This window comes from Molothrus aeneus, chromosome 18, assembly GCF_037042795.1.
Source record: "Molothrus aeneus isolate 106 chromosome 18, BPBGC_Maene_1.0, whole genome shotgun sequence".
Lineage (NCBI taxonomy): Eukaryota > Metazoa > Chordata > Aves > Passeriformes > Icteridae > Molothrus > Molothrus aeneus.
The window spans coordinates 6,796,776-6,824,572 of NC_089663.1; the positions used below are offsets into that span (position 1 = coordinate 6,796,776).

A 27,797-nucleotide genomic window follows, 5' to 3' on the forward strand; every position below is an offset into this window, starting at 1 on the left:
TGCAATTTACAGTCTCTGAAACAGAGGGATTAAAATTCTTCCCCTCTCTTCCCTTGCTACTTTTTCATTATGTAAGAAACAACCAAAACATGACCTTCAGCATTTTCCATCTGTCAGAAACTCGGCACAGACTCTGAAGTGTGACCCAGTGTTATTAACCACTAATGTTGTTGTTGATCTTCCTCAAAAGTCGTTTTGCTTTACCATATAATCAAACCATGGTGCAGTCAGACCATTTCTGCTGAAGGATTAATTCCCAAATGCTTTCTTTCTGGTTGAAATAAAAATTTAAGGGAAAGTGCCTCTTAATAACAATCTCATCTTATCCTCCCTGGTGTTCAGTAATACAGCCACTGAGCTGGCCACAAAGGAGTGACAGAAACCAAGGGTTGAGCTCTGTCCTGCCAACAAGTCCATCCTCCACAGCCTCACCACTCACAGTCCCAAAGTCAGTGTTCTGCAGAACACCACCCAGCACCATTTGCTGGGAGAAGCAATTAAGATTTTGGTTGGTTGGTTTTTTCCCCTCCCCAACATTTCTCCTTTGGTCCAACCCTCCAGAACCCATGATCTGAAGCAAGTGTCACAACCTGAAAACGCCCCTGCCTTCACCTCGAATCTGTCTCAGTGACAGAGGCTCCCAGGCATCCACAGCCTATCAACTTCCCAGCCAAGGGAACCTTTAGCCTCAGACTTGTGTCTTCCAGGTGCAATTTTACTTGCTGGGATGAGAAACTGAAGTTTATCCCCTAGACAGGTACTGAGGCAGCTTCCTCCAGCTCCTGTGTGTGCCAGCGACAGAGCTGCAGCAGCCCAGGCACGTGCCCAAGCAGAAGAAGCATCAAGCACCCCTGAGGACACACACCCAAGCTGCTGCAGTCACAGCTCCTTCCACCCCCCAGAGCAGCCAGCAGAGCCTTCCATCTGACAGGGCTGGGGACACAACCCACACCTGGGTGTTCCTGCACTCCTGGCCTCAGCAGGCCAGCTCCACAGCAATTCCCCTACTGCACTTACACCAAGAATGAATAAATCCTTGTATTTTCCATTTGTGGTATGGAAAGACCAAACTGCAAAAGCTCCCTCCGAGGATTTTTCCATGTCTGCTGAAATGAACAGGAGGTTGTGCTGGGGGAGCAGGAGGAGGTGGATGAACAAGACCTTGATTTCAGCTCTTAGCCTTGCATGTGAAAGCTGAACAAAGCATGTTATGGTGATGATGAAAAGAAAGTATTGCAGACTCACCTTGATTGAACCACTCCTCTAATTACCAGAAAAGCAGCAAAAGGAAAACAAAAATTTACAGGATGAAGAAAATACAAAGGAACAGTCACAAAGAGGCAGAATTTCACAGAACAGGTTCAAAACCTGAGTGTTACAAGACTCCAGAAGTTTCATCAATTAAAAAACCAAACCAAGGTATTTCATGTACTCCCTTTTGTTCCTGCTAAAACCCCCCAATCTTTCTTTGCACAACTTTTTTTTTTTCCCCTTTTCTTTCTCTTTTTATTAAATGAAAAGGTGCTCACAGAATTGAGGGGACAGAAGGATGACTAGCCCTTTGCAGAGGTGTTTGAAATGCTGTGATCAATGGCCATGAAATAAAATAAAATAAACATGGAAACACTGTGAGATTAAGTGAACAAGAAAGGAAAGAACAGATTGATTTTGAAGTTCTAGACTGAGAAAAGTAAGGTAGGCTCAGACCAGTATCCACATAAATTTAACAGTGAGACAAGGGAGCTTCTCTTTATGATTTTAAAAGCACATTTATGAATGGATTTTAACTTTTATTTTTGAGGCACAACAGTCGTCTGAGACCCTCTATTCTTTTGATCTACATCCTACGAGCTGTGAGCTCAGTATTATCACCAGTTGATTTCCCTCTAGGGAACAGCACACTTTGAAAAGAGCACTGCAAAAAGGTGGGAAAACCCATTAAAATGTATTGTCATTTCCTGCCAAACACACAGAGCCAAACCCAAGCTGTCACTGAGTGCCTGCACTGCTTGCTGCAACCCACAGGCTCACCCCCAGCATCAGATGATTTTGAGACCAATTTGCCCACGAAGACGTGACCTGGTGCTTCAGCTGATAAGCAGAAAGAACCTGGGAGCACAGCCCCAGGAGAGGAATCTCTAGGTGGGCCCAGGCAGACACCTGGCATGGGACACACACCTAAGAGTGCTCCTGTCACTGCCATCAGGGGTGGAGGACATGTCACCCTCAGCACAACACCCCCCTCCCACAGGCCACTCAGAGCTTTAATGGCTGAAAGCATTTCCATGGACTGTGCTGCTCTCAAGCAAAGCAACACCATGGACTGCAGGTGGCAGGAACAGGCTCGAGGCAGCACACATGCAAGGTTTCCAAAGGGTATCACACTGCAGGTTCAGTCACTCCCTGTGAGAACAGGCTGGCCAGGCAGGCAGAATTAGTTCTTTAGTTTCCCCCCCAGTCTTTAGAAGATTCCCATCAATTTTTTATTTTAAACAGTTTAAATGTAGCTGATGACAGACTTGTCTGCAAAAGCAAGTTCACACTGTGATGACTTCCCTAACACATATGGAAACACATAATATTTTAATAACTTGTGCAGATCAGATCAAAGAGCAATGTGCAGCACAGAGTCCATCAAGTTCAAACAACTCCATATCAGCTCTTTAGGGGCAAAACCCTTCCTTGTACCTGGGTACAAATAATAAGCCAGGATATGTGTACACATGAATGAGGAGAATGAAGCCTAGATAGAAAATGGAATTAATTATCTCTGAATTCATCTGAATAGTCATTTCTCTAAGAAAGGAAACAGAATTCAGTCTAGAATAGTAATTTCTCTAAAACAACAAAGAAAACGGATATAATTTGAGTGTCTCCTTGTAAAGGAAACATTGAAGGGGGGTTACTGGGACTATTAATCCTCTCATAATGAAACTCATTTGCAACACTCATGCCCCAGAGGAGAGAACAGGTCTAAGAGTGACTGACAATTAAAAGCTACAAAATCGTGTTTGCAATTTAAATTACTGAAATAGTGACTGAATTGGGAGGTTGTATGTTTTGGCTGAGTGGGAGGGAAGGCTTTTAGGTTTGTGTTCAAGTATGAGAGTCTGGAGGCATGGAAGATGCACAGGCAGGAGTGCCATGCACAGGGATGGATGGATGGATCCATGCTGGCCTGGCTTCCCGAGAAGGGCACACGTGCTCCACAGCCAGGCAAGGGGACAGAGCAGAGATGTGACAGATGCAAGAATACAGCAATGCAGAGGAGAGGCAGAGCACATCCACCTTTTTCCAACAGCAGAATGTCATCTGTCAGCATGCAGCATTCCTGTTTAAAGCCAAACAAAATTACAGTACCGTGGAAAAAGAATCCCAAACATCCAATTGTGATGCAACACAGGAGATAAATGCATGCCAGGACACTGCAAACACTCCACAAACTGCATCATCCTAAATGAGCACGATGAATGTGCTTGCAAGAGCAGGACTGCACAACAACATTACCCCCAAATCCATTTCTAGTTCTGAGTTTTTGCAACACATACCTTTAGCTTTTTTTCCACCAAAACAACCAGCATCATCTTTCTTCTTCTTCTGGGAGCCTCCTGTGCCCGTAGTCTGTCCAGCATCTAGTTCTTGGTACTTATCAGCTCCAGGGACCTCTTTGTGGACATGATAGGAAAGGTTCCGCATGATGCACACACAATTCTCCACAGACTGTTAAAAAGAAATTTATGTTATATGAAACATTGCGCCCTCTTACCTGCAAACCATTGTATTGTACAGAGGAGGGCTTGGGGAAATTGAAAAAAGAAGGCTACCTGTCCCAGGAAAACCATGTAGCTCTCAAGGAAGATTTAGTCAAGACCCTTAAATTAAAGTTCATTCTTCTTCTAAACCCTATTTTATTTTTCCAAAAGTGAAGCGCTTTATAAATAGTATCCATTCAAAATGAAAACTCTCTAATCAAAAATACCACTTGATCTTACATAAAGAATACAATTCACCAAAAGATCAAACACACAGCAGAAAATGATCATATAAGGATCTTATTTTAATCCAAGTCTCTCTCTCGTTCTTCCAACATTTACAATCTCCAAGGGGTCCATTTTATTAAATTTTCTCTGGGTCAGAACCTAGGCCTTGTGAGGATTTCAATGGGAACACACGTTGTCCTGTAGTAATAGCTAATCCACAGCACATCGGGCTCTGACAAGAGCAGTGCTCTGTAGGTTGCAATGGAAACCACCAGGTGGTTACAAAATCCACTTCCAAAATTACCTGATTAAGTAACAGGGCTTTGTAACCCCCTTGTTCAGGCTATCACATGGTGAGACACAGAATAAAATAACAATGCTTTACAAACCTTCTGGTGTTATGAAGAAATAGCATGCTCTTTTTTTAAACAGGTTAAAGTTATGATATTCCTCATGCATATAAATACACTTTTAAGTGCCATGGGATGAGGTGATGATAATAACAGATTAATAAAATCTGCACCAAAAAAAAAAAAAAGCCACAGTGAAAGTGCTGCAGGTCTGAAGACATTTCTTAAAGTCTAAGCACTTCAGTCTTCAGAGATGGTGCTGAATAAAGTCTTTAAAATGGGAACTGACTCCTTTGCTGCTTTGTGCAAATGGGACTCAATTCTGATTTGGAGACTGCACTTATAAATGCCAATTAAGCAATGCAGAACAACAGCAATAATGTCACTGACAATAAAGGACTAGTCTCCTCACCTCTCCCAGCAGCCAGCCTTTGCTCCCCTCATCAGCCATAGAGGGAAACACAGCAGCATCCTGCTGATACCCCATCAGCACTACCACTGATACCAGCCATGAGAGGAGGACAATTACTCTATTTTCTGAGGCAAGCATAATCCTCTTCTGATACCAGCAAACAGAAGTTGGATCCCAGTGCAACACTTCAGCATAAATTGATGCCAACTATGTTTAAATACTCAAATTCACCTTATTGTCCGTGTCCTTCTTGCCAACTGCAGACTGCAGAGCGTGCAGGAGGGCATCCACCAGGCCATCACACTCTCTCAGTCTTCTGCGTGCTTCTGCTCCATCTGAACTTACATTCCTGACAGGAGAGGGTTGAAAGAAAATTAAGCCCTGGAACCTTCACTATAAAGTTAAAGGTGCATTGATTTATACTACATTTATTAAGAACTCATCACCTTGGATGAAAAATTAGGAGGCCAAGTAGACTGACAAACCTATTAAATCTCAGTAAAGTATGGGCAATACACATCTGCAACTCTCTGAGCCTGAACAAAAAGGGGAACACAATCCCAGAGGTACCTAAAACACCTTCTCTGCTTTGCTGGTGAGCCCAGGGACTCACCTTAAACCAGGCTGGAGTCTGCAGAGCAAAACAGTATGCAAACCAAAAAATTTAATTTCAAAACCAGCAGTTCCAAACTGAAAGATACTTTCACCACCTTAGGAAAAACATGCTAAGTCACAAGATTGCCCAGCAGTATCATGGCCACAGAAAGTGAAAAAGCTGTGTGCAGCAGATTCATTACAAAGTCTGGGTCAGTCAACTTTAGTAAGGAAAGGATGACAAGGAAAGGATGACAGTTTACATGGCTTTGAATTTCTCAAAACTCTGCACAAGAGAATGGCACAGAGGTAGAAGAAGCAAGACAGAGTGGAAGGCTACTTGGAATTGTTAAAAGTTACACTTGTCAATGACTGCAGAAAGTGTTAGAGGAGACCTTTGAACTTGGCCTCAACTCATCCAGTGAGCACAAACTGATACCCCAGCCTTGCATTAAGCATCAATCTGCCATTAAACAAAAAATAAATAAAAATCAAGTCAATTTTCCAAATGCTGCCTTCCCCCCATACCCCCCCTTTTCTTTAGGGGGAAAATGAAGTGACGGAATTATTCTTAATTGTGGCTCACTGACCAAACCTGTAGGGAAGCTCTTCCCAAAGCTGAAACACAGTAATTCCAACAATAACACAGACAACCTTTCAACTTTCAGGTCTTGGAATCCCACAAAGCTATGTAAGGTTACCTCTCAAAGCTCAGGACACCATCATTACCTTCTGTTATCAGGATCCTGCAGTCAGTTTTTGCTTTTAACTAGAGGGATTGCCAATCTCCAAGTAATTAACAAATCAATCATGGTCCCCTCCCATGTCCCGGTCATCTGGGCAGGCTGCTGTGTTAATTAAGACAGCTAAGAAAATCCACATTTTCTCAGAGACCTCTCAAAATCTGAAGGCGCTTAATTGTGAGCTGGTTGCTGTAACAGCACATTAACTTTCAATTAAGAACACAAATGAAATGCACAGATAAACAAATTCTTTTCTCAAATCCTAACACAGCTTCACCTCTAGCAATGGATGATAGAAGGCAGGTGAAGTGGGTATTAAAATGATTCCACAGGATAGATGGAAGAGAATCCTACTGATGTTTTCCCATCTCCAGTTGTACTTATCCTTTTGTATCAAAAATACAAATGTGAATTTAATGCTACATCTTTATGAAAATGAAATTAGAATTCAAATTCTCTGAGATACCTTTCAGGAGTTACAACAATAAATGATAGCAGCTCCACCTTCAAGCACATCTATTAATGTGGAACACTACTTGTTAAGCTTCAGGGTGACAGAAATGCACTATAAATGGTCTTATCTGGAGCTGTGTATCACATTTTTTATTCCCTCATTAAGTCTCACAGTGTTAGAATTCACAAGCAACACTGGCAGACTAAAGGCAGAACAGCTCAACCTTTTCACCTTCCTTGCCCTATGGCCCATTCAGAAGAGATTTTTCTCTGGTTCATTTGTGCTATCACACTTGCACCACATTTGTTTTACACTTTGGTTATGAACAGCATCACAGTATTGTGTATCCTGCTTTCTTACTTCTTGATCTGTACTGGGGCTAATTTCAAGGTAGACATTGATAATATTATGATTGAAAAAAATATTATGATACTGTATAAGTAAGAGTATGGCCTGCTGATATCCCTGTCTCTTCAACTACAGAAGAATTTACTGGAAACCAATGCCTTGAGAAAAAATTCCCACATCTATCACACATAAATAAGCATGAAAACGCTGCAGGATCAAGTTAATAGCTAATTAATGCTATGACTAAGTTATCCAGACATCAAACTTTGCAGATTTAATGTTTTAACTAGCACATCACAAAATGTATCCTTAAAGGCATCTCATGCAGAAACATCCACTCTATAAATACACAGCTCTTGGGATTTTGTTAGTCCTTCCTCCTTGGGTAATGAGCTTCCTGCAGCCCCTGGGATTTATCTGCCATGGAAGAACAAACCCCATTTCCTTGTCTGTAACTGTACCCCAGACCCAGTGAGAGCTCAGCTCCCACTCTTGTCCCAGCAGTCCAGGCAGATCTCAGACAGACAAAGCCCAGGCAGATCAGCACCTGCATCATGAGACTGCTCTTCCTGCTGCTCCAACACTGCAAAAGGCAGTGAGGAGCTCCCAAATCCCATGGAAATATTTGCATTTCAGATCCATGCCACAATCTCTAAGCTCTAAACTAAGGTGGGCCCTATGAAAACAATGACAGTATGCTTTGAGTAATTCTCATCTGACCATCCCATGAGAACTGCTGCCAGGTTTGGTTTCCATGATCCAAAGAAGTCTTCACAAGTCTTTGCAAGTCCATGCAACCCAGGAAAACGCCAGGCTGCATTTCTGCAATGGCCTTAAGACTCCACCATCCACCTCGTTGAAAAGCATCACCTGGTAGTCATTGGTCAAATTCATCTTTGGTCTTCAGGAGGGGCTGGAGCATGAAAACAAAAGGGATGACATGGACAGGAGAGCTACTGCTAGCACTGGTCATGAAAAAGGACAGAAACTGCCATGGAATAATCTACCTGATAACACACTCCACTGACAGGAGTCAGGAAAAATCTCTTCCCATTTCACATCTGCACTGGGATTGTTCTGCATCTTGTATCTGTTAAATGTGATGGAATGGAAGATGTAACCAAACCATTGTCCAAAGGAAGCTTTCCAAGCAAGGTTTCTGAACACCCTTCTTCCAAGAGTGATGGAAATCAGCAAACATGACTGATTCCAGGAGTTAACAGAGGATTTGTAGTCCCTTTACACAGGGCAACACTCCACAGAAGGAATGCAGAGCCTCACCCAGGCCAGAAACTCCTGCAATGGAGATATGTAACATATGGCATCCAGACTTGGAGAAAGGAGAGAGCTTTGCTTTTCATTTCACTTTTCTACACATTAGTCAAGTACTGCTATACACCAGAAGTAATTCTTCAGGGGATGGAGTGCTTCACACCAGACACCAAAGAGAAAGGCAGCTGAGACCCCAGCTGAGGTGCTGAACTCTGTTACTTAGGAGACAGGCTGCCATGCAGGACCTGGAATGGCCAGAGGATATTGCAATTCAACAAATGATCTCAGTGACTTGCTTGCTGGGGCAAATGAATATCAAGAACCTCTGTAGACAGAAGTCAAAGCTACTTATTGAAGTTTGAACAACTCTGCAGGGCTTTTCAGGGACTGATGGGCAAATATCCTGTTACAAATGAAAATAAAGTTGATTGCCCGGTGAGAATGGTGAGGGGGAACTACTCAAACTATTTTTACACAAAGCACTGACAAATGAGACCTGCCATTCATCCCCAGTGTTCTGCACACTTGCCCTGTCTCTTCACTGCCAGGAAGGTCTCTGATGCTTTCCCTGACTTTCCTGCTTTTCAATACTTTTCCAAGAGTCTATTAAATGACAAATGTATTTTAAAACCAGAAGTGTCTTTCTTATGTCACAATGCAAAGGGTAATAGGAACCTTCAGTGTGCTTCCTGTAAATATACACAGTCTGAAGAACAATTCTAGAAACAAAACACAGAATTATTGCCCATGTGACTCCAGGTACATAGTAAAGAAACCAACTGGATGACTGATTTTACATAAAACAGTAAAGCACAAATCTCCAGCCTTTAGCTAGAAAAAGCAACCTGGATTCTTCCTCAAGTTCTTGGAGTCCAGACTGTGGCCAGGACTAGGGAAAGAGAATCTGTAAGGATGTTGCAATATATGCTTTCCCGGGGGAAAAACCCCAAAACAACCACACAAATAAGCACTAAGTAAATGTTAAATTAAAGTAAATATCTATGAAACTCATCAGGTTAGGAATGCAGTCTGCTGCTATTAAAGACTTCAGAGAATGGGGGCGAGTGTGCTGAGCAATCTGTTCACACCTTAGATAAGGTTATCATTATCACCAAAGACTTGTCTTAATAATATGCAATTTTGAATGCTACATTTTCATCTGCAGAACAGAGCTGGCATTCACCCCCTAGGAGAGGTGAGCTGTTACTACTGTCTGTGCCACACACCAGAATTATCTTCAAGAGAAAAGACTTAAAAGTAATTAAGTACAGGGTACTTAATTTGCACTCTTTCAATGCAATCATGTGGCAGTGCCCCCTCTGTGCTCTCCCCAACAATCCAACAGACAGAGTGGAGATGTGGACAGCTTTTGGATTGTTTTCTTTTTAATGATGAAGAGAAACTTGAAAAAAAGGCAAAAACACCTTCAGCTCTGAAAATTAAAACTAGTTATTTCCAGGACTGTTTTGTCTGTCACTTGGCTGGAGAGCACCATGAGATGCTATCCCACAGTGCTGCAGATGAAGCCAAGGCTGGAGTGCTACTGAACACTTACCCTCCTGCTTCAGTTCAGGTGTAAAAAGCACTTTGTTTAGAGATCTAGCTGGGAATGAAGACAACAGTTTGGAGACTTTGCTTTTTCTATAAATAGAAGTTGAACTGGAAATTTTTAAGACATCCTCCTAACACTTCCACCTTTCCCTGGAAGAATCACAGCTGAGAGCTGAAGCTGAGACATTGATGAGCTCTTTCCACCCCCTTGCTAGACCCTGACCAGCACCATCACTGAGGCTTTGCTGTCCAGACACTGAGTTTTGCATACTTCAGCTGATAAAAGGCAGTTTCTCACAGCTTCTAGCTTAAAATACATTAGTTGTTCTATCCACCTACTCTGGCAGGCAGAACCCTTGCTATACAAGCACCCTTCACATCCACAAACTGCTTGACAATAAAGAAATTTTTATTTGGATGCCAGCCAAAGGAATGGATCAATAATAGTTGTAGTAAATGAACTCTATTTCCAAGTGTATTTCTAGGCCTGCTATGTCTCAAAGGAGGAATATACAACATTTAAAAATCATTCCATCATTTCATGCAGAAATTGAATTAATTCCATACTTCAGTTCACATCAAGTACCAGAAAGTTTAATTGGTATTAAAAGTTCATTGTTCTGAAAACAAGAGAGAAAAAGAAAGAAGCTGCCTGTGCCACAAAGATAGCCTGATCCAGGCAGCTCTGGTCAGAGGGCCCTGTACAGCACAATGCAGTTTGGCAGCAGCAGCTCAATCAGAAATCAAGCAGAGAATATGGTAAAGAAAGCAGAAAGAAGCCAAAGTCCAAATGAAATGCAAAGAAAGCCAGAGGAGCTATACTGATGCTGATTTGGGTAGGGAGCAGCTGGGTAGGAGTTGTTCAGAGCTGGGATCCCACTGCAGGCTGCTGCTCCACTCCAGCGTTCCCTGGCCAGTTACACCCAAGAGAGAAGCAGCAAAGCAGCCCCAGCTTCTTTGCATGCAAGCCCTTCCACCTATTTAAATAAAGAGGCTGATTTTGTTTAGTTGACCAAATGCTTGAGAGAACATAGCAAAAGCCATCCCTGAAAAAGGATTTCATGAGCTTAGTCTGTGCTCCAGCAGCAGTGGCACAGAGCAAGAGATCTACAGGGCACCCTGTCACACCTCATATCCATGTCTGCTCTGCCTCCAGGAGCTGTCAAACAGGCTGGGGCTCAAGAGTACAGTTTAACAAAGGATGGACTTGACATCTGTATCTTATTATCTGTGGCATTCTATACCCAAAACACCTTGTAATGCCTTTTCAGTAAAATGCTGACTGGTTGCCTCCTGCATGACCTACTTGGAGGGCCTGGGCTTGCTCTCCTGTAATGCAAAATGATGCAGAAACACACTGCACGAGAATTCCATGATGCCCAGCAGCTACTTAGCTTCCAAGTTATTCCAGTCTCTTCCTGGAGGAAAGGCCAAGGGACTCTTGCTTGCTTTATCACACATGCTTGCTGCCATGACAAAGAATCTCAAAAATACAGAAAGGAGGTGGTGCTAATCTAACAAAGGATCAGGGCTCACAGGCCTTGCAAAGCAGACTATACCCATTAGACTGACTGCAGGGAGCTTTGCTGCAGTCCTGCTCTTCACCCCACCACAGCCACAGACATTTTTGTAGATTCCCTTTCCTGACAGCCAAGGGAGGAGGGAACTAGGTTCATTTCTAAGTAATGACAAAAGGCAGTAAGCAAATGCACAACTTTAAATTTATACCTCAAGATATGATTGTAAAGCATTAAGATTGCATGTAACTAGGTTATGTCTCTGCTGCTAAAATCTATGCATAATTTATTTATATTACAAGCTAAACATCAGGAACTGTCAGGAGGAACCCTAACAGCTCCTTACTAGCACGAATTAAACGCTCTGCTCATCATATAAGCCCCAGGACAGCCATATGCTGTGATCCTGCACAGTATCAGTAAGCTAATTAAGAAACTGCCTTTGCTCACTCCTCTCTTTTGTGTGGGTTTTTAATTTGAGTTGATTTTTTCCAGTCTGGGTTGGGCAGATAAGCTTCTCCCTTTTCATGCTACTTGCTGCCTCCAAAGTGAAGATTCACAGGCAAATTTTGGTTCCATTTTTATCTCTTTCTGGAACTATTCCTTCTCTCAAAGTCCACTTCAAAAGCACCTGCTGCACACCAAAAGACTGACAGTGTCATTAGCTCCAGTACCTAGACCTTCAATCTGCCACAGGCTGCACCCACTCTCAACACAACACGAGCACAGCAGCCTCAGCACTGCAGGTGAGTTGGGGACAGAGATGGCAGCATCTGCCCTCAGCTCCCCTGGGTGGCACAGAGAAGCATTAACCTTTGGGAGGAGTCCTCTCCAGATGATCCTGGTTAAATAACTGCCCTGCAAAGCACAGGAAAGGACCACTTCAACTAGGACAGGAGAACACATAGAGTAAGAGGGAATGTCAAACAAACGACTTTGTCATAGAACCCTTTTTGGAGTTGGGGAAAAGTGTAGCTGCTGAGGAAGACTCTGTACTAATGCAAATTTGCTGCTGATAAAAAAGACAGAAATGTGAGTTTTCAGGTGCCAGCCTTTAGTTTCCACCTCCCCTGCTGCGCCATGCCTGAGTGAGCAAAGCTCCCCTGACACCAAGGGCAGCTCATCCAGCAGCACCGCAGCAGCGTCACCTGAGCCTCAGCTCCTGCCCTGCACTAGGCAGCACTTCCAGGTCACAGATTTGCACTTCAGCACCTTCTTACCTCAGTCAGATGGAGATGAAGGCTGCCTCCAGTGAATGAGTGCGCACAGGACAAATATTAGGTGACTGTCACCACATACTATTATCATGCCTGCAGAATCTAAAGATGCACAGAGCTTGAAAGTAATGCATTCTGAAAGCTCTAATTCCCAGGCACTCTTCTTCAGAGAAAAGCCACACATTAATCATTAATAAGAAAGGAGGGCATAAGGTTTTGATGACCTTACTTCTTTTTGTTCCTCAAATTCAGCACACAGAGATGGGAAGAAAAGACAAGCACACCAACATCACCGGTACACTCAATACAAGTGTTTTTGGGAGCAAAGAGAGAGACCTTGTCTGCCCAAACAAGACCACAGGTTGCTTGACAAACCTTCTTTAACTCCAGGAGCCTCAGAGACACACCCACACTCCTGCTACAAACAGTGTGTGCAGGCTGTGTCTGGGCACACACACACGTTATTAATCCATAAAGACACGAGGACTCAGTGTTACCTGTGTCTGAAGCACTGCAGGTGACATCTGCAGGACAAGATGTACAGGCACATACCATAGTGCTCTGTCCTCCTCAGAAAAAGCTCAGAACATTTGCATACAAAAAGGATCTGACAAATCCCAAATATCACTGATTTACCATTAAGATCTTGCAGTTGTCTTTCCTCTGAAGTATCTAAGAGGAACCTGCAGATACTTTCACATCATTTCTCAACCTGGTGGAGCATATTTCTGGCTCTGAATTCCCTGAGTCCTTACACCATGTCTTCAAGCATTGTATCTCACGTTTACCAAACCTATGGACCAAACCCTTACTTTACACCTACAGGAGTTGTTTTTTCCCAGTTGAAGTCTGTAGGATGAACCATTTCAAATCCTTGAACTTCTGGTATTTGCAGCAACTTCAGGGGAAGGTACAATACCGAGGTGCCAGTCCCACATTAAAGACAGAAGATTGAAGATCAGTCAAGTCTAGATCCCCTAAGGCACTTAGCAGCCTGAACCTCACCAAAGCTAGAAGGAGACAGGGCTATTAAAAATTAGACCACAAAAGGTTTATACCATTAATCTTGCCTGTAATTATGTCACTGCAGTAGCGCACCAGCAAATAAATCCACACTTCTCAAGTCTCCTGGTACAGCTCCAGCCACCAGGTTGTCCCTTCCCTTCTCAGGGGGGCTGATGTTGGACAAGCTGTTATGTGCAATCTCCAGCTGAAGAATGTGTGTTTTTAGGGAAAGTCAGGTGGATGCAGTTTGTTTGTGTTCATACACCTCGGCCAGGGCTCTGAACCCTGAGGATATCTGTGAATGCGAATTTCTGTGTACTTGGAGAAGTGACAAGAAATGCTGCAACTACAGATGGTACCCCTGGAAAAAGGAGCACTTTGCATCTGTTTGCTATGCAAATTAATTCATTTAACATTTGTTGACAGCAGGTCAGTTTAGCACAGGAATCAGGCTAGAAAGTTGGCAATTTAGGAACTAAGTTCTACTCTGTCCTCTTATAAGTGAAAAAATCCAAGAGAGAATTAAAAGTAATTAGGCAGAAACTAGCAATTAAGCCCAGAATGAATTTAATTTTTAAACCATTAAAATCCTTGCTGCTTCCAGAAAACTAGGAATCATGGTGGGTATCTCCACAGACAACTAACAAGATGATGTGACTGCAACAGTGCTCTGACTCACAGAAGCAGCAATTTCCATGCAAAGCAGGGAAGCACCTTAGGAGAAACCAGGGGACCCAGGGAAGGTCTCTGGAACTGCCTGGGTGTTCATGAACCACAGATCCATTTTTCCTACAAGAGCTCAACTCAACTCATACCCAGCACCTCAATGATTTTCCTATGGTAAGCAAATGTCTTCCTTACTTCTTCCCCAGTCCTACTGCTTCATAACCAAATATCCACTTTGCTTTGTCTTTTACTGTTCAATTCCAGATTTCTACCATACATGTTTCTTTTATCAGCTTCAGCAGAACACCACTGTTTTATAAATGACACCCAGGGCAGCATCCCTCACAAGGCTAGTGCCCATTTGCAGCAGTAAAGTGATTATGGATATTGCAGATCTATTCATCATATTGTGTCTACCCTTGGAAACACAGCATTGTAAGAGGAAGCATCTTTTTCCTGATCTCAGGATGGGAAATAAAACAAAATTACCATCACCTGCATTAGTTTCTGAAAACTTAAGTGTTCAAGATTATAAAAGAGCATCCAATCAATTTTAATATTAGATCATAGTTTGCAAATTGGATGTGCTGCCAAGTTTCCAAAGGGGAATACAGGACTCCCTCAAACACTTCTTTGAACAGAGGTTTTAGCAAGTCAAGTGCAGAGTGAGATGGCACACAGAACCCATCAGCTGTGTTCCAGATGACACCAGGATTCAAAAGACCCCTACAATGGGCACAGTCACAGGAGAGGGCCTGACTTCAGAAGGAGCCCTTTAAATAAAGAACAGTCAACACAGACCTTCACCAGTGGCCTTTTCCTCCTTGCATTCCCACTGGCTCTGTGTGAGCAGTCAGCTAAAGTAGCCTGGAGTGGACACCACTGAGTGTCCCAGGTAACCCAGAATGAAATAACATGGCAAAGCAGCTTTCTTGAATGGCTTTTCTGATGATAAACTGTGAGCAGGGGTGCAAATCCTGTGGCCACACAAACCTAAATCAGTACCCAGCATCACACTGGGAATTTTGTTACTTCAGCAAGTGGGTAAATCAGGGCTACAGAAAGCCAGAAAGCCACCTCAGCTCCAGCCAAGGGCAAGAGTGCATGGACCATGGCTCTTATCTTGTAAGCCCTGGTGCAGCTACAGATCTTTGCTCAGGTATTGGCCCAATTAGTGACCCTGGAGCTGAAGCATCCTTCCATCCCACACGTGCCTGCCACACCACACGATCCTGCTGTCAATGCAGCTCTTAATCCACCCTGGGGCACTGGGCCAAGGGGAGTACACAGCTCACCCCAACCTACTCAGACCTGCACACACACCAGCATCTGAACCCCCAAAGCGAGGGGGAAGAGACAAAGTTACACAGGGGAAAATGGGGAAGACGGGAAAGGAAAGTGGGATGGACTAGGAATTGAAGAAGAGGTAAAGCTAAATAATTGTAGTGTGGGATTTTTTAATTACTTGTTTTTAATTATTTTGAAATGAGTGTTTCCGTGGCTCCACATTATCAAAGGAGAAACCTAGATTAAGAACAAAGTAAAGATGAGTAAGCAGTGTTAAAAAAAAAAACAGCAAGTAATTAACTGGCAGTTCATGCTGTGAATCACTGAGTTTGGAACAAACTCACCCACATCTGTTGATAAACTTCATTAACTGAAAAAATGATACTGAAATGAATGGCATGCTGCATGCACAATGCCTGTGTTCTGCTTAGATACCTAAACTGCAAGGACACCTGAAAACTCAGAGGCTCAGAGATTGTTCCAGTTATTTTGGGAGAACACAGATCACACCTGAGGCTCACTTCCAAAGGGAGGCTGGCACATAATCAAGAGGCGTAACCTCCCAATTAAATATCAAACTGGTGAACAGTTTGCAGCCTGCAATAAGCTCCATTCGTGGAAAATTGAATTTCTAGGACCAGCTACTGAGTCAATGAGAGAAGCGTAGGCAAAGGGGTTTTTAAACACTGATGTCTGTCAGACAGATGGCTGCAACAATTTATTCCCTGTTGGTGTTAACTATCACATCTTGCTGCTGCTTTTAAAGATGAGCTGCACAGGATTTCAACACACAACACAAAACAATTTCCAACAATTTTAATGTTAATTACTTTTGATATGCCCACTTAGACCCCTAGATCTGGAAGTGCTCTACAAACAGTGTGTGTAACATCCCTGACATGGGAACAGGAAGCACAATCAGCTGAAAGGCAGCTCATAACCAGCTGCTCCTGCACTCACTCACCTCACTGCACAGAGTGGGCAGACAGCAGGGCAGCTCTCCTCAGTTCCTGTGCAGGAGGCTGCTGTCTCCATGGCTCAGCACAGACATGGACAAATTACCTTTTCCAGATGACCCTTCCCTGCTCTCACATCCCCCTCTACCTTAGGCAGCCTCAGTCAAGCATGAGATCACCTCACCCACATCTGATGGAAGCTTCAAATTTTCCACAAGGAAGCACTAAGTCCCTCCTGACAGTGACAGCAGAGACCAGAGATGAGAGGACTGAACAACATTTCCCTGTTCAACAGCAGAAGCAGCCACCGTTCACTGGGTGTTGGCCTGATGCATTTCAGGGTGCATCAGGACTTTCAAATACCAGAAGTTTAAATTCTCTAACATCTCAGTACCATGTTTCTCACCCGTCTTCATTGGCTTTAAGAATACAGTGTCCAAAAGGACACAAGCCTTTGAGTTTCCTGTAAAACCAGTGCCTTACTTTAAAATTTAAAAAAACCAAAAAACCTGCAAAAGCCCAAACCCAGCCAATCAACAAACCAAGAGATACCCTGGAGTACAGAAGTTTGAGTGGATCCACATACTAATAAAATTTTATGATGTGGATTAGGCTAGTCTACTAATGACCGATTTATTGTCTATACATACTGGAGAATCTCATATTCATTGAGATAATCCTTTTATTCCTTCACCATGACTAATTTCCTCTTGCAGAACACCCTTAGAAATGAGACACTAGTAAGTAAAAACCTATGATGTCTGGAGTCTGCTTAAAGGACCTCAGCTTCCAGTGGGACTGCAAATAATTTCAGTAATAGGCCCTTCCAGAACGCTTTTCATTACTTTCTTCATTTGTCAAGTTACTTGGGGGAATAGTTATTACAATTTAGAGACCACAAGCCCACAAGAAACAGAAATGAACCAACTTCTGAAGATACATTAATCAGTAGAAATCTGACAGGAATACATTTAAGACTAAGAGAAGGTATAATGCCAAATCTTTATTAGTTTTATTTGAACTAATTGACTTCATCACAAAGCTGAAGAATCTAAACTAAATAGCATAACTTTTTTCTCAAAAGAAAAGCAAAATGTGCTTCAGGAACATTGATTCTTCAGGTTTTTCAGGCTGCATTAGGACTCCTCCTGACTCTAGCTTTTAGCATGAACTGTCCTGCTCTCAAGGTGCTTTCAGGCTTGCAAACACAGTATGAAACCAGAAAAGGCTCCTGTGCAAGGAATTTTAAAAGGAACACTTAGAATCCTAAATAGTCAGTAGCTCAAATTCTTCACTAAAACCCCAAGAAACGATGGGGAAAATAATCCACAGCTGTGCCTTACCTCAAGCAGCCAGAGGTGTTCTTGAAGACCGTTGTCCACTCGGCGTCGCGCGGCTTGGAGTCCTCGTTGGGCTCGCTCTCCCAGCCCGAGTGCGGGATGATCACCTCGTTGGTCAGCGTCTGCAGACCGTGGTTGATGATGACCATCTTCAGGGGCTCGTAGGAGGATAAATTCCACAGGGTGCCTGCAGGGGATTATTAAATAACCAGAGAATAACGACTGTATTGAATCCGTACGCTAAAGAGAATCACAGGATTCACAGAGAAGTGCTTGGAGGTTAAATCATAAAACTAAACAAGAAGGCGAAGCAACTTGATGAGATGCTAGACCAGAACCAGCTTAGGAAAAATCCCACAGCTTCTTCAACAGAGCACAAAAGCACTTTTATCAAGACATGGATACTGTTGAACTCATCAAGCCCTACACAGAGCACGTAAAAGTGATTGATGTACTACTGGAGATTAATAGGATTTTTCTGCTGTATACAAATTGTGTTACACTTTCAAGTCTAACTATGCCTCAAAAAGTAAAAATTCATCCAGTGAAGCAAAGTATATTGAGCAATTCCTAGGAGAGATGAATTTCTGGAGGATCACTGATCTTATGCTTATCTTCTTCACAAGATAATATTTCATTCAAGTCTCCTCTCTATTATTTATTTTCACATTTTCCTGTCACAAGCAATATCTGTGTTCAAATCTCCTGGTGCCACAAACATATGATTTCTTGAAGAAGCTGGAAACCAGAACTCCACTGTCTTTTCATTTTTACCTCAATTATGAGCCAAAGCAGACAGAAGTCAAACATCAAAACTGAATAGCAGAACAACAGCTTCATAGCTGCAAAATACCCAGTGTTAGATAAGTGATACAGCCTCCCAGCAGACCTGTATCAGTGTCCTGACAGTTATTACTCATCAGAGTGGGACTGAAACAGAACGCTCACTTCAGAGAGAATTTCTGCATAGACCCAGCCTGGTACCATCTGAGAACTGTCAGTAACAACACTTGGAGGGAGCCAGACACATGCTTTTGGTCTCCAAGAAAACGTGTCAGTTCTAGCAAAATTTTCAGACAGCCCAAACAGAAAACCCAGATTCCCCAAAACACACAAGGAATCTTTCCTAAAGGGATCAAATATCAACCTGAGGTCCCTGTGTTACAACAACTATGGACGTGTGCAGATTACAGTGCATACTGTAAATCCCCACCTCGTTGTGTATACATCTAAAAACCACAACAGAACAACAGAAGTGCAACCTTTTGTTTCAGCGCCTTTCAATCTTTCCTGGAGCAGTGATGTAATCTGTTACTTCTAGAGTGAAACTACAGAGGCAAATTTTACTGCTTGAGAAGAATAAGGCAGATAAGTAAAATGTCAAGAATACCTACAAAATTTCCAAGATCTCTAATATTACAGGAATGTATGAAATTTTACCAGTGCTAAACCCTCTTGCTTGTTTTAAGAATTAGAGATTTGTGTCTAGACTTCAATACCTTCAACCACAGCATGTAAAATAAAATCACCACCTCCAAACTCTTCCTATATTCTCATTCACCAGAGGTTATTTCAACTGTGGATTCAATAGAGTTCTGACTGGATTGCAGCACCATCCTGCCCATCTACCACCAGCTTTGATGCTGTAACCCCACCCTGACCAAGAGAACCACCTGCCCCTATGGAACAGCTCCTCTACATACACAGAATTTTTATCAAGGGGCTGGCTGTAAGGTATGCAATGAACTATTTAGGGCAAACACAATTTGATGGTAAATCTCAGCGAGTGACTACAAAACAAAGGGAACTGGAGTTACACAGAATCTTTCCTCCACCTTCTTTGATGAAAACTCCCCCAGCATTTTACAAGATTTCAATTTCTCATCTGCCTTCCATCTCCACAATCTTTCAAAACAATAAACTGAAGAAGAATAAAAGACAGCCTTACTATTTAAAAATTAGTGCAAACACTTCAAATTATTCAAAAGGTCAAAGCACTTAAATTTATAATATTTTCCTTGATGGCTGCATAAGGAAATAGAAAAGAATCCCTCTGTTGAACAGCATTTAGCAAGGGAAAATGCACAGCACTTGAAAGAAATGTAGCACAAGATAAACAGAGGTGAGGGAGTCCTGTGGTTCCAAAGACAGAGAAAAAACTTCAGGTTGAACACTGACTTCATGGAGAAAATATTTCACAGGAAAGGATATAGAAAATAAACACACTGACAGTACATTTTTCTTGTTCAAAATTATGAAACAAAGAGCTCTAAATCCAAGCATCCTTTCTGCACTAGAGAAAACAAATTCTATGGAAAAGTCACTGATAGTGACAGCCTTTAGGTTAAAGGAACAAATTCAGATCTAACTGTAGCATTTAGGAGCACAAAAAAAAATAGGAGGGAAAAAATGGATGCAAATTTGACATCCATCTTTAAATATCATTCCCTGATACTATTAGCATAACACACCAATGTTTCAACAAGCTGGAAACACTGTTTTTAAAACTCAATCAATTCGAATGAACAGCACTCAGGAGAAATCATGTCACTAACAGAGCAGCACAAGGTGCACAGGTGTCACTAACACAGCAGCACAAATCTAAATTTTCCATGCACTTTCACTACAAGCCTTGGCCTTTTTAACCACAGACTGCATGAGCTTTAGGACTAAGAGAAAGATGAAGTACTGCTCCTCAGAAGATGAACATGATGACTAGCAATCTGTATTTTATTCATAAATACTGTGAGTAATGTACTTTTGTACTTCTAGCTTCAAGCATCAGCCCTGATTTTTCAACCTATAAAGCAGGAAAAATAACTACAAGCTTTTATTTAAAAAAAATCCAACATCATCAAGAAACTAGAAGCTGTTTAATTCCTTTTCTGTGGTCCATACCAGATAGTTTATCACTTGGAAAAATAAGCACTCTGTAACAGATTCCCTCAGGAATTCCCGTTGTGTGTTGGTCCAGGGGACATTTGTTTGACAGACTTGTTTCTATCAAAGTCCTGAAGATTGGAGCTGGGCTCCTGTCAGTAGTGGTCAAGTTGAGCACCTCAGTGTGACCTAATGTGTGACAAGGACCTTCTTCAGAGAAGCCCTGGAACAGAAAATGGAAGGAGAAAGCTCCTCTGAGATAAACAAGCTGAAGAGAGCAGGTACTTCTCCAAAGAGGAGTCTGAGCAGCTGACAGGACCTCAGCACACAGCAGTGCCCAGGGATGGGAGTTCTGAGAAGCTGATTTATCTGCAAGTTGCTATTCGAGCATTAGATCAAAATATTTCATCTGCAGAGCATTTTGAAGGTCAATCATTTTTCAATTATAACCAATTTGAAGAATCACGTCCTGCACCACTTAAAATCAGTGCAATGTCATTAAACAACAAAATTACTCCAACGTTCTCACAAAGAACAAAATTATTCATTAAAGCTACCAATTTCTGATTGCTTTTCAAAGAATGTAATAGAATTTTTGGTCTTGCATATCTGATGGGAACATTTCCTCCACAAAAACCTTATCGCTCAAGATAAAACTTTTGTAGCTTTCCCAATCAGAACAGATTTAATTCCTTATCAGTTTAATCCTCATTTCTCTATTTTTCTCAAGAAAATGATCCACTGAGAGTACAGCAGTACAGCTACAAGCCTAGCAAGAAATGAAGGAAGACTTTTATGGAGTATTTCTCAACACAACTCTACTCATGATTTACTTATGGACACTCTAACACTTAAATCAAGCTTTCCTCAGTGCAGTAGCTAAGAAACATTTTGTAACTCCACATTTCAAAAAGAAAGAGAAGTGAGATCTGTGGTATTTTCTGAATGTATCTTTGAGTTTAGAAGGCAGTTTTTGCATACTTCACAGATCTCTGACTTCAAGGGACATCATTTGCAGGTATGTCAAGAACACCTGGTAAAACAGTGATGGCACTAACTCAAGGAAATTTTTCAAATTCTGCTAAAACCAGTGCTATCTGTAAGAAAAAAACCCTACAGACTGGCTTAATCTGGCAGCAGTGGTGTATCAGTACACTCTGCCTGCTTCCAAAATTTAAGGTCAGAACAGCTGTCTAACTTCTCCAAAGGTGCATCCTGGGAAGTGCTCAGGTGAACACACTCCCATCACAGCCAGACCCACTTGTTCAGCACTGATACCACACACATCTGATTTCTCCCTCAATGCTGCATCCACCTCTTGGGTGTTTTTAACCCATTGGTGTGGCTTTTCCCCACTGCATTCACAGTGACCAGACCCAGCTGTGGCTGCTGCATCTGATCAAGCAAAGGAGAAGACATGGAGCTGTCAAGGACTGACTCTCACATTAAATGCTAATGATGGTCTCTTGCCTGAAAGCCCTGCCTCAAACAGGGTGTCCTACTGTGTGCACCCAGGTGCCTCCTGTCCTGCAGGCAGGCACTGTTCCACAGTCAGAGAAACAAAACTTCAAGCCTAGAACTGCTCTTGAATTCAGACGACTGAATTATTTAAACTTCTTTAAATTACTTGAATCTCTCTGGAAAGCAGGATTATTTTATCATTTGTCCTTAGCTGGGATGACCAGCTGGTGATTACTACTGAGCTTTTGAAAAGCAGCCAGTATTGAGTTAAAGAAAGATTAAACTGTAGAAAAATCAATGTGTCATACCAAACTTGAATTTGGAGCCTGTTAAAAGAAATAAACACAAACGCTGTATGCTGTTGTATTTTTTTTTTCTTTTTCCTAATGCATTGCTAATGAAGTCCCCAGACATTTCACTCCAGACAAACTGAAAAACTTTCATGGCAAAGGTAGGCTCTGGTTCATCACTAGGGAGAAGCACCCAGATAGGAAGTCACGATTGCTACCAGGAGAACATGGGAATTGTGATCTGAATTTCTGAGGCTGCAGAACACAGTCCTTTTACAGCAGCCCTGCCTGAATGCTCCCTCTGCACTCTTGTTTCTCTCTGCTGACTTTTGGAGCTCATTTTACAAATGGACAATTCCACATTATCAGCCAGAGCTTTGAACACGGACTGCAAGTACAGCAGCACCAGCCACAGAGGCATTGCTGGAATATTCTTCCTTTCTGTGCTGATGCTTGAATGTCTCACACCGGATCTGGTGATATCATCTTAGAAGGGGAATGAAATTATTCCTGGTTAGGTGGAGATTAAATGCACATCATCTGTTACTGGACATCTGTTTAGGTTAATACCCTTAGTATTCCTGGTGTTTTTGAGTAAGGGGAAATAAAGAGCTCTAAGTAACAAAAGCCAAGGTGGAATAAAAATACTACATTTAATTGGCAAAAACTACTGCCAAATAAAATGCATTTGAACTCTAAAGCTAATTAAGCAACGGGAAATCAAAGCAATCGCCATTTACAGTGAAAAGGAAAAACATCCACTTTGCTTTTGCCATCTTAGAAGTGACTGATTACCACCTAGCACTATAATGATATTCCTTCAGAGTAAATTATAGACTGACTTCTCCTTTCTTGAATCTAAGGAAATAAATTTATTGCTTCTCAGCACTCCAGAAATGAGTGTTGATTAAACTAGAACAGTAGATAAACAGATATTCTTTATTAAAAAAAATAAAGTCTACCATTGCATTAAATGAGTGCAACAAATGGAATATAAATACCACCTGCAGAGCTTCCACGTTGAGGCAGAGCACAGGCAGCTCTCAAAGCACAACCAGCACGTGCCACTCAGAGGTTCTGTGACAAAACAGACAGCTCTCCCTTGCCAGCTCACTGGAAAAAGGCTGGAAAAATATCCCTGCTAGTTTCAACACTGTATATTTAGACCTAGTTTGCTAAATAGCCTGTAATGGCTGTGGAAGAACAGATGGAACACCCAAGGCCACTGTTCATCTCAGAGAATTATAATTACCAGTAAAAACTTAAAGAGAGCTACTACAATTTTTGAGGAAATTACAGAATTATGATGTTTACCTCTAATGGCTTAATCAATGTTTGCAATAGGGTCTACCTGCACAAGCCAACACTGATAAGGCAGCTAAACAGTTTCAGCCCTGGACCCATTTTCATCCTCACAAAGGTTTCAGAACAAATTCTATTCTGGCACAGAAATTCATCGGAACTGCTCTGGTCTCCATCCAAACATCCCCTGCGGCTTCTGAGAAGAGAAAGGGAAATCCATTTCACTCCTCATGATTTATGGGAGACTGAAGAACAATATCTTTCTCCTTACTTTAAGAGCTGACATACTTTTCCACCCTTTCCCACTTAATGGCTGAACTTTGAAACTTGGCATATACTTTATTGCTCTTTTTGGATGATGCCCAAGACTAAGTTCAAATAAAAACACGTTAAATAATGGAGCTGTAAGTGCTTGAAAACTCCCTGCAAATTGTGCACGAATTCAGTAACCTGAAATTTAATTCTCCCTTTTCCAACCTTAGCAACAAACAAATCTATGTCCAGATTAGCAAAAGCAGACCTTACACTCCCTAAAATCTGAGTTTTCCAGCCCAGAAGCTGCAACTTTTATACAGCCACAGGGTCCTCGGCACCAGGCTGGAAGTGTTCCTGACCAGACTGACTGTCCTCTAAATATGAGGGAGTGGGGACATGGCAGCAGGATTGTTTTATAAGAGATTAACAAAGAAAGATTTAACTCAGTGTATCTTACCTATCTACAACGTGCTGAGGGCACTGCACATTACCTGTCAATGGAGCAGCTGTAACTCATTTCAGCTCCAGCACCCCAAAGCACCTGGTAATGCATGCCACACCCAAGGAGCAGCACCCATCCCTCAGCAGCCAGGGAATCCCAAGTGCACCACACACACAGAGATGATCTCAATCCCCTCCTGTGGGGCACGTGTCAGGCTCTCACTCCACAAACGTGGTGCAGCTACAGAAACTCTCTAAGTGGTCTAAATTCTCCTTCAGTGCTGTAACCTCCCGGAATTCTTGTTCCTGGAGCTCAAAGAACTGTTCTAAAGACTAATCCATTAACAAAATCACAGACACTGACCTGTAATTAGCTCTCTGACTTCCATGTCGTTTGTTTTTCGCAACAGCCTGATCAATGCAGGGATCCCATCACAGTTCTTTATGGCCACTTTGTTTTCATTATCCTTCCCATAGGAGATGTTTCTGAGAGCCCCGCAGGCCTTACGATGGACCTCGGGCTTTGGGTGATCCAGCAGGCCCACCAGGATGGGGATGCCCTTGAGGTGCCTCACGTCCTTTTTGATTTTGTCGTTCTCGTAGCACAGGTGCTGCAGGTAGGCGGCGGCGTTGGACTTGACGGGGTCGATGGGGTGGCTGAGCATGGCGATGACCTCGGGCAGGTCGGGGTCCCTCCAGCGCGGGTCCTTGCGGATGCTGTCGATGGACGGCGAGCGCTTCCCCAGGCGGTCGATGCTGGCCATGCTGCCGCGCTCCGGCTGCGCCAGCGGCGCCGCGTAACCCCCGTGCAAGTACGGGATCCTCTCCTCAACCATCTCCGTCTCAATGGGGTCATCGTAGCCCCTGAGAGAAACAACGGTCCCAGGACAAAGAAAGGGGGGAAAAAAGAAAAACACAACGCACATTTAAACACTGAATAACTCGGAGTCAACACACAGATTTCACATTTCAGCCATGAGCAAACATTTTAATATCACAAACATTACTGGGCAGCATATTTACAGTTTTCAATAGTTTATTTGGAGTAACTTGAAAATTAACCATAGCTGAGCTCTCAGCAGTGATGGGACTCCAGCACAGTGTTTGTTTGGCTAGCAATGAAATGATGACAGGAACTGCAAGCCATCAAACAGATTGCTTTCATTTTGGTCACTTAGCAAAGCAATTACAACAGAGCTGGATTACATTTAGTAGGAAACACTGATCTTCATTAATGCTGCTACTTCTGCAACAAACCAAAACTCTAATTAGGGGCATTCAAGGCCTGGGCAGGGACCACAGATATATTTCAGCAAGTCCGACAAGTTCCACTACATTTCCATGTTGATGCTCAGACAAGCATACTCTAAACACTACTCTTAATCAATATTGCCATAAACCACCCTCTTATAGATGTATTTTTTCAAACCAGCAGCAGCCTTTTGCCTTACAGTTTTTTCCTGGACAGGTTTGCTACTGTCTCAGTATTGCAGTTAGCTCAGTCAAGCAAGTGGTTCTAATTGCTACAAAATGTTTCTTAAAATCTTTCATCTAAAGCACTGAGTGATGTTATTGAACCATTTCTGCTGTCATGCTGAAGTATAGGCTATTAGAAGTCAGGAAGAAAACGGAACTTGCTGTCATCCCAAAGGGACTGATAATTAAACTGGGCTCTGGGGAGAAGAGCAACCAGAGGTGGAGACTGAACTTAGTCTTGTACAATTAACGCTTTTAATGTTAAAAGTGCCTCTCCTGACTTTACGTTACTTTAATTGCTGTTCTAAACCATAAACTGAATGAAAGGATAGAAATGGGCAAGTATCCAAAACCCAGAATGGATCTGAAGAAATCCTTTTATTGATGCAGTTATTTGTATATGTATAATTCAGCAGTTGCTCTACACAGTAATTTACACTCTCTGGACAGTTGTGTTTTCTGTTACAGAACAAAGCTGTTTCCATCACTCCAAGCAGAAAGCAACAACACTGAAACAATTTACGTCTGTGAATGCACACAGGGCAGAAGGAATAACAAAACCCCTTAGCTACTCCTGAAAATTCTGTTTTTACAAATGCAAATTTGTGATAACCAGCATTAAAACTGCAACAAATTCTAATTTCTCAAACCCATCCTCATGTTAAATTCTATTTCACTTCACAAAAGCAGCAGAAGATTAATTTTAATAATTGCACAGCTGTTCCTTGCTTGACTTGGTAACTCACAATACAGAACATCTCAGTCCTGTGAGCTGCCCACAAGATAACTGTGCACCACCTCAATTACACCTGCACAATTAAGTTTCTCTCTCCTCCTCATCCGTGCAAGTACACAAAGATAATTGCTGTCTTGGGATGCAGTTTGTTTGTTTTATTTCCACAAAGCCTTCCAAACAGAACCACACAGATGGGCCAGTCTTCCTCATGTTGTATCCTCTTCTCTTTGCCACACAAAGCTCCTTGGTCTCATTACATTTGTCAAAAGAAAACTTCAGAGTTAGAACTTCAAACGCAGCACTGTCATGACCAAAGAGTACCACACAAGTCTTGTACCAACAGCACTAATTTTAATTGTCAGTCACTACTTATTAAATATGAGTGGAAATACCTGAAGTCAAGAATTTATCATTAAAAAGAAAAATTAAATAAGATGACAACCTTGCTTTAAAATAAGACAGCATCTCTCAACAATCGATGGAGAAGAGGATAAAAACAAAAACCTGCACTTGCTGGAATAAGCCCTCACAGGCCAGATCCAACATTCCTCTGAGGATGAAACAGTGCTGAGAGCCACTGCTAATGCACCAGTGACATAACTCAATGACTGTACCTGGCAGCAAAGGAAAACACCTGTACACCTGAACCTTGAAGACTCCAAATCATTATGTAGGAACTCAGATCCTGTACGAACCTAAGAGTGTACAAGGAAGCTCAGCCAAGGCAAGTATCACACTACTTCAGATTCACATGACCAAATACACTGATCAAGGCTAGGGAAGGTTAAAAAAAACCAACAGGGGAAGCAGTTTACCAAAACAGGTCATCCATCTGCAGAGGAGCAGAACAACTGCTCGGGCAGAGCAAGGCAGAAGTGCCACAAGCCCCATCACCTCACCTTTAACAGAGGGCTGGAGGATCATACTGGCAGAGCAAGAAAGCCAAAAGCAAGAATCTATCAGGGCATTAAACACACCCTGATCATCAACATATTTACACACTGGATGAGTAAAGAAATTCTTTTTCTGAGTCAGATTGGTGCAGGCTAAATGAGATTTTTCACTTGCACATCACTGGAGCAGCTAGGCTGGGAAGGAAAAGCCACTTGACACAGAACAGGACTACCAAGAGCCTCAGCAGATACTGCTCTCAGGAGACCAAGAGCTCTCTACTCTCAGGACTGAAGAGCTCTGGTGCTGTGCCAGGGGTGCTGACTGCAAGCATCTTGCCCTCTGTCTGTCTGCAGCAGGGCAGCCGAGTTTT

General features: G+C 42.4%; 1 protein-coding gene across 8 annotated transcripts in view; it reads right to left on the minus strand.

Annotated features, from left to right (window-relative positions):
* Window positions 1–27,797, minus strand: part of ARVCF (ARVCF delta catenin family member) — a 246,468-nt gene that overhangs the window by 46,014 nt on the left and 172,657 nt on the right. For 7 of the 8 annotated variants that reach the window (XM_066562487.1, XM_066562490.1, XM_066562489.1 and 4 more), the window contains 5 exons: window positions 24,686–25,185; window positions 17,696–17,879; window positions 4,974–5,091; window positions 3,549–3,720; window positions 1,246–1,263 (listed from right to left, as the gene is read on the minus strand). In XM_066562487.1, coding sequence (XP_066418584.1) covers window positions 1,246–1,263; window positions 3,549–3,720; window positions 4,974–5,091; window positions 17,696–17,879; window positions 24,686–25,185 — 992 coding nt within the window. The remainder of the gene's footprint in view (window positions 1–1,245; window positions 1,264–3,548; window positions 3,721–4,973; window positions 5,092–17,695; window positions 17,880–24,685; window positions 25,186–27,797) is intronic. The other variant, XM_066562491.1, reaches the window with a different exon arrangement.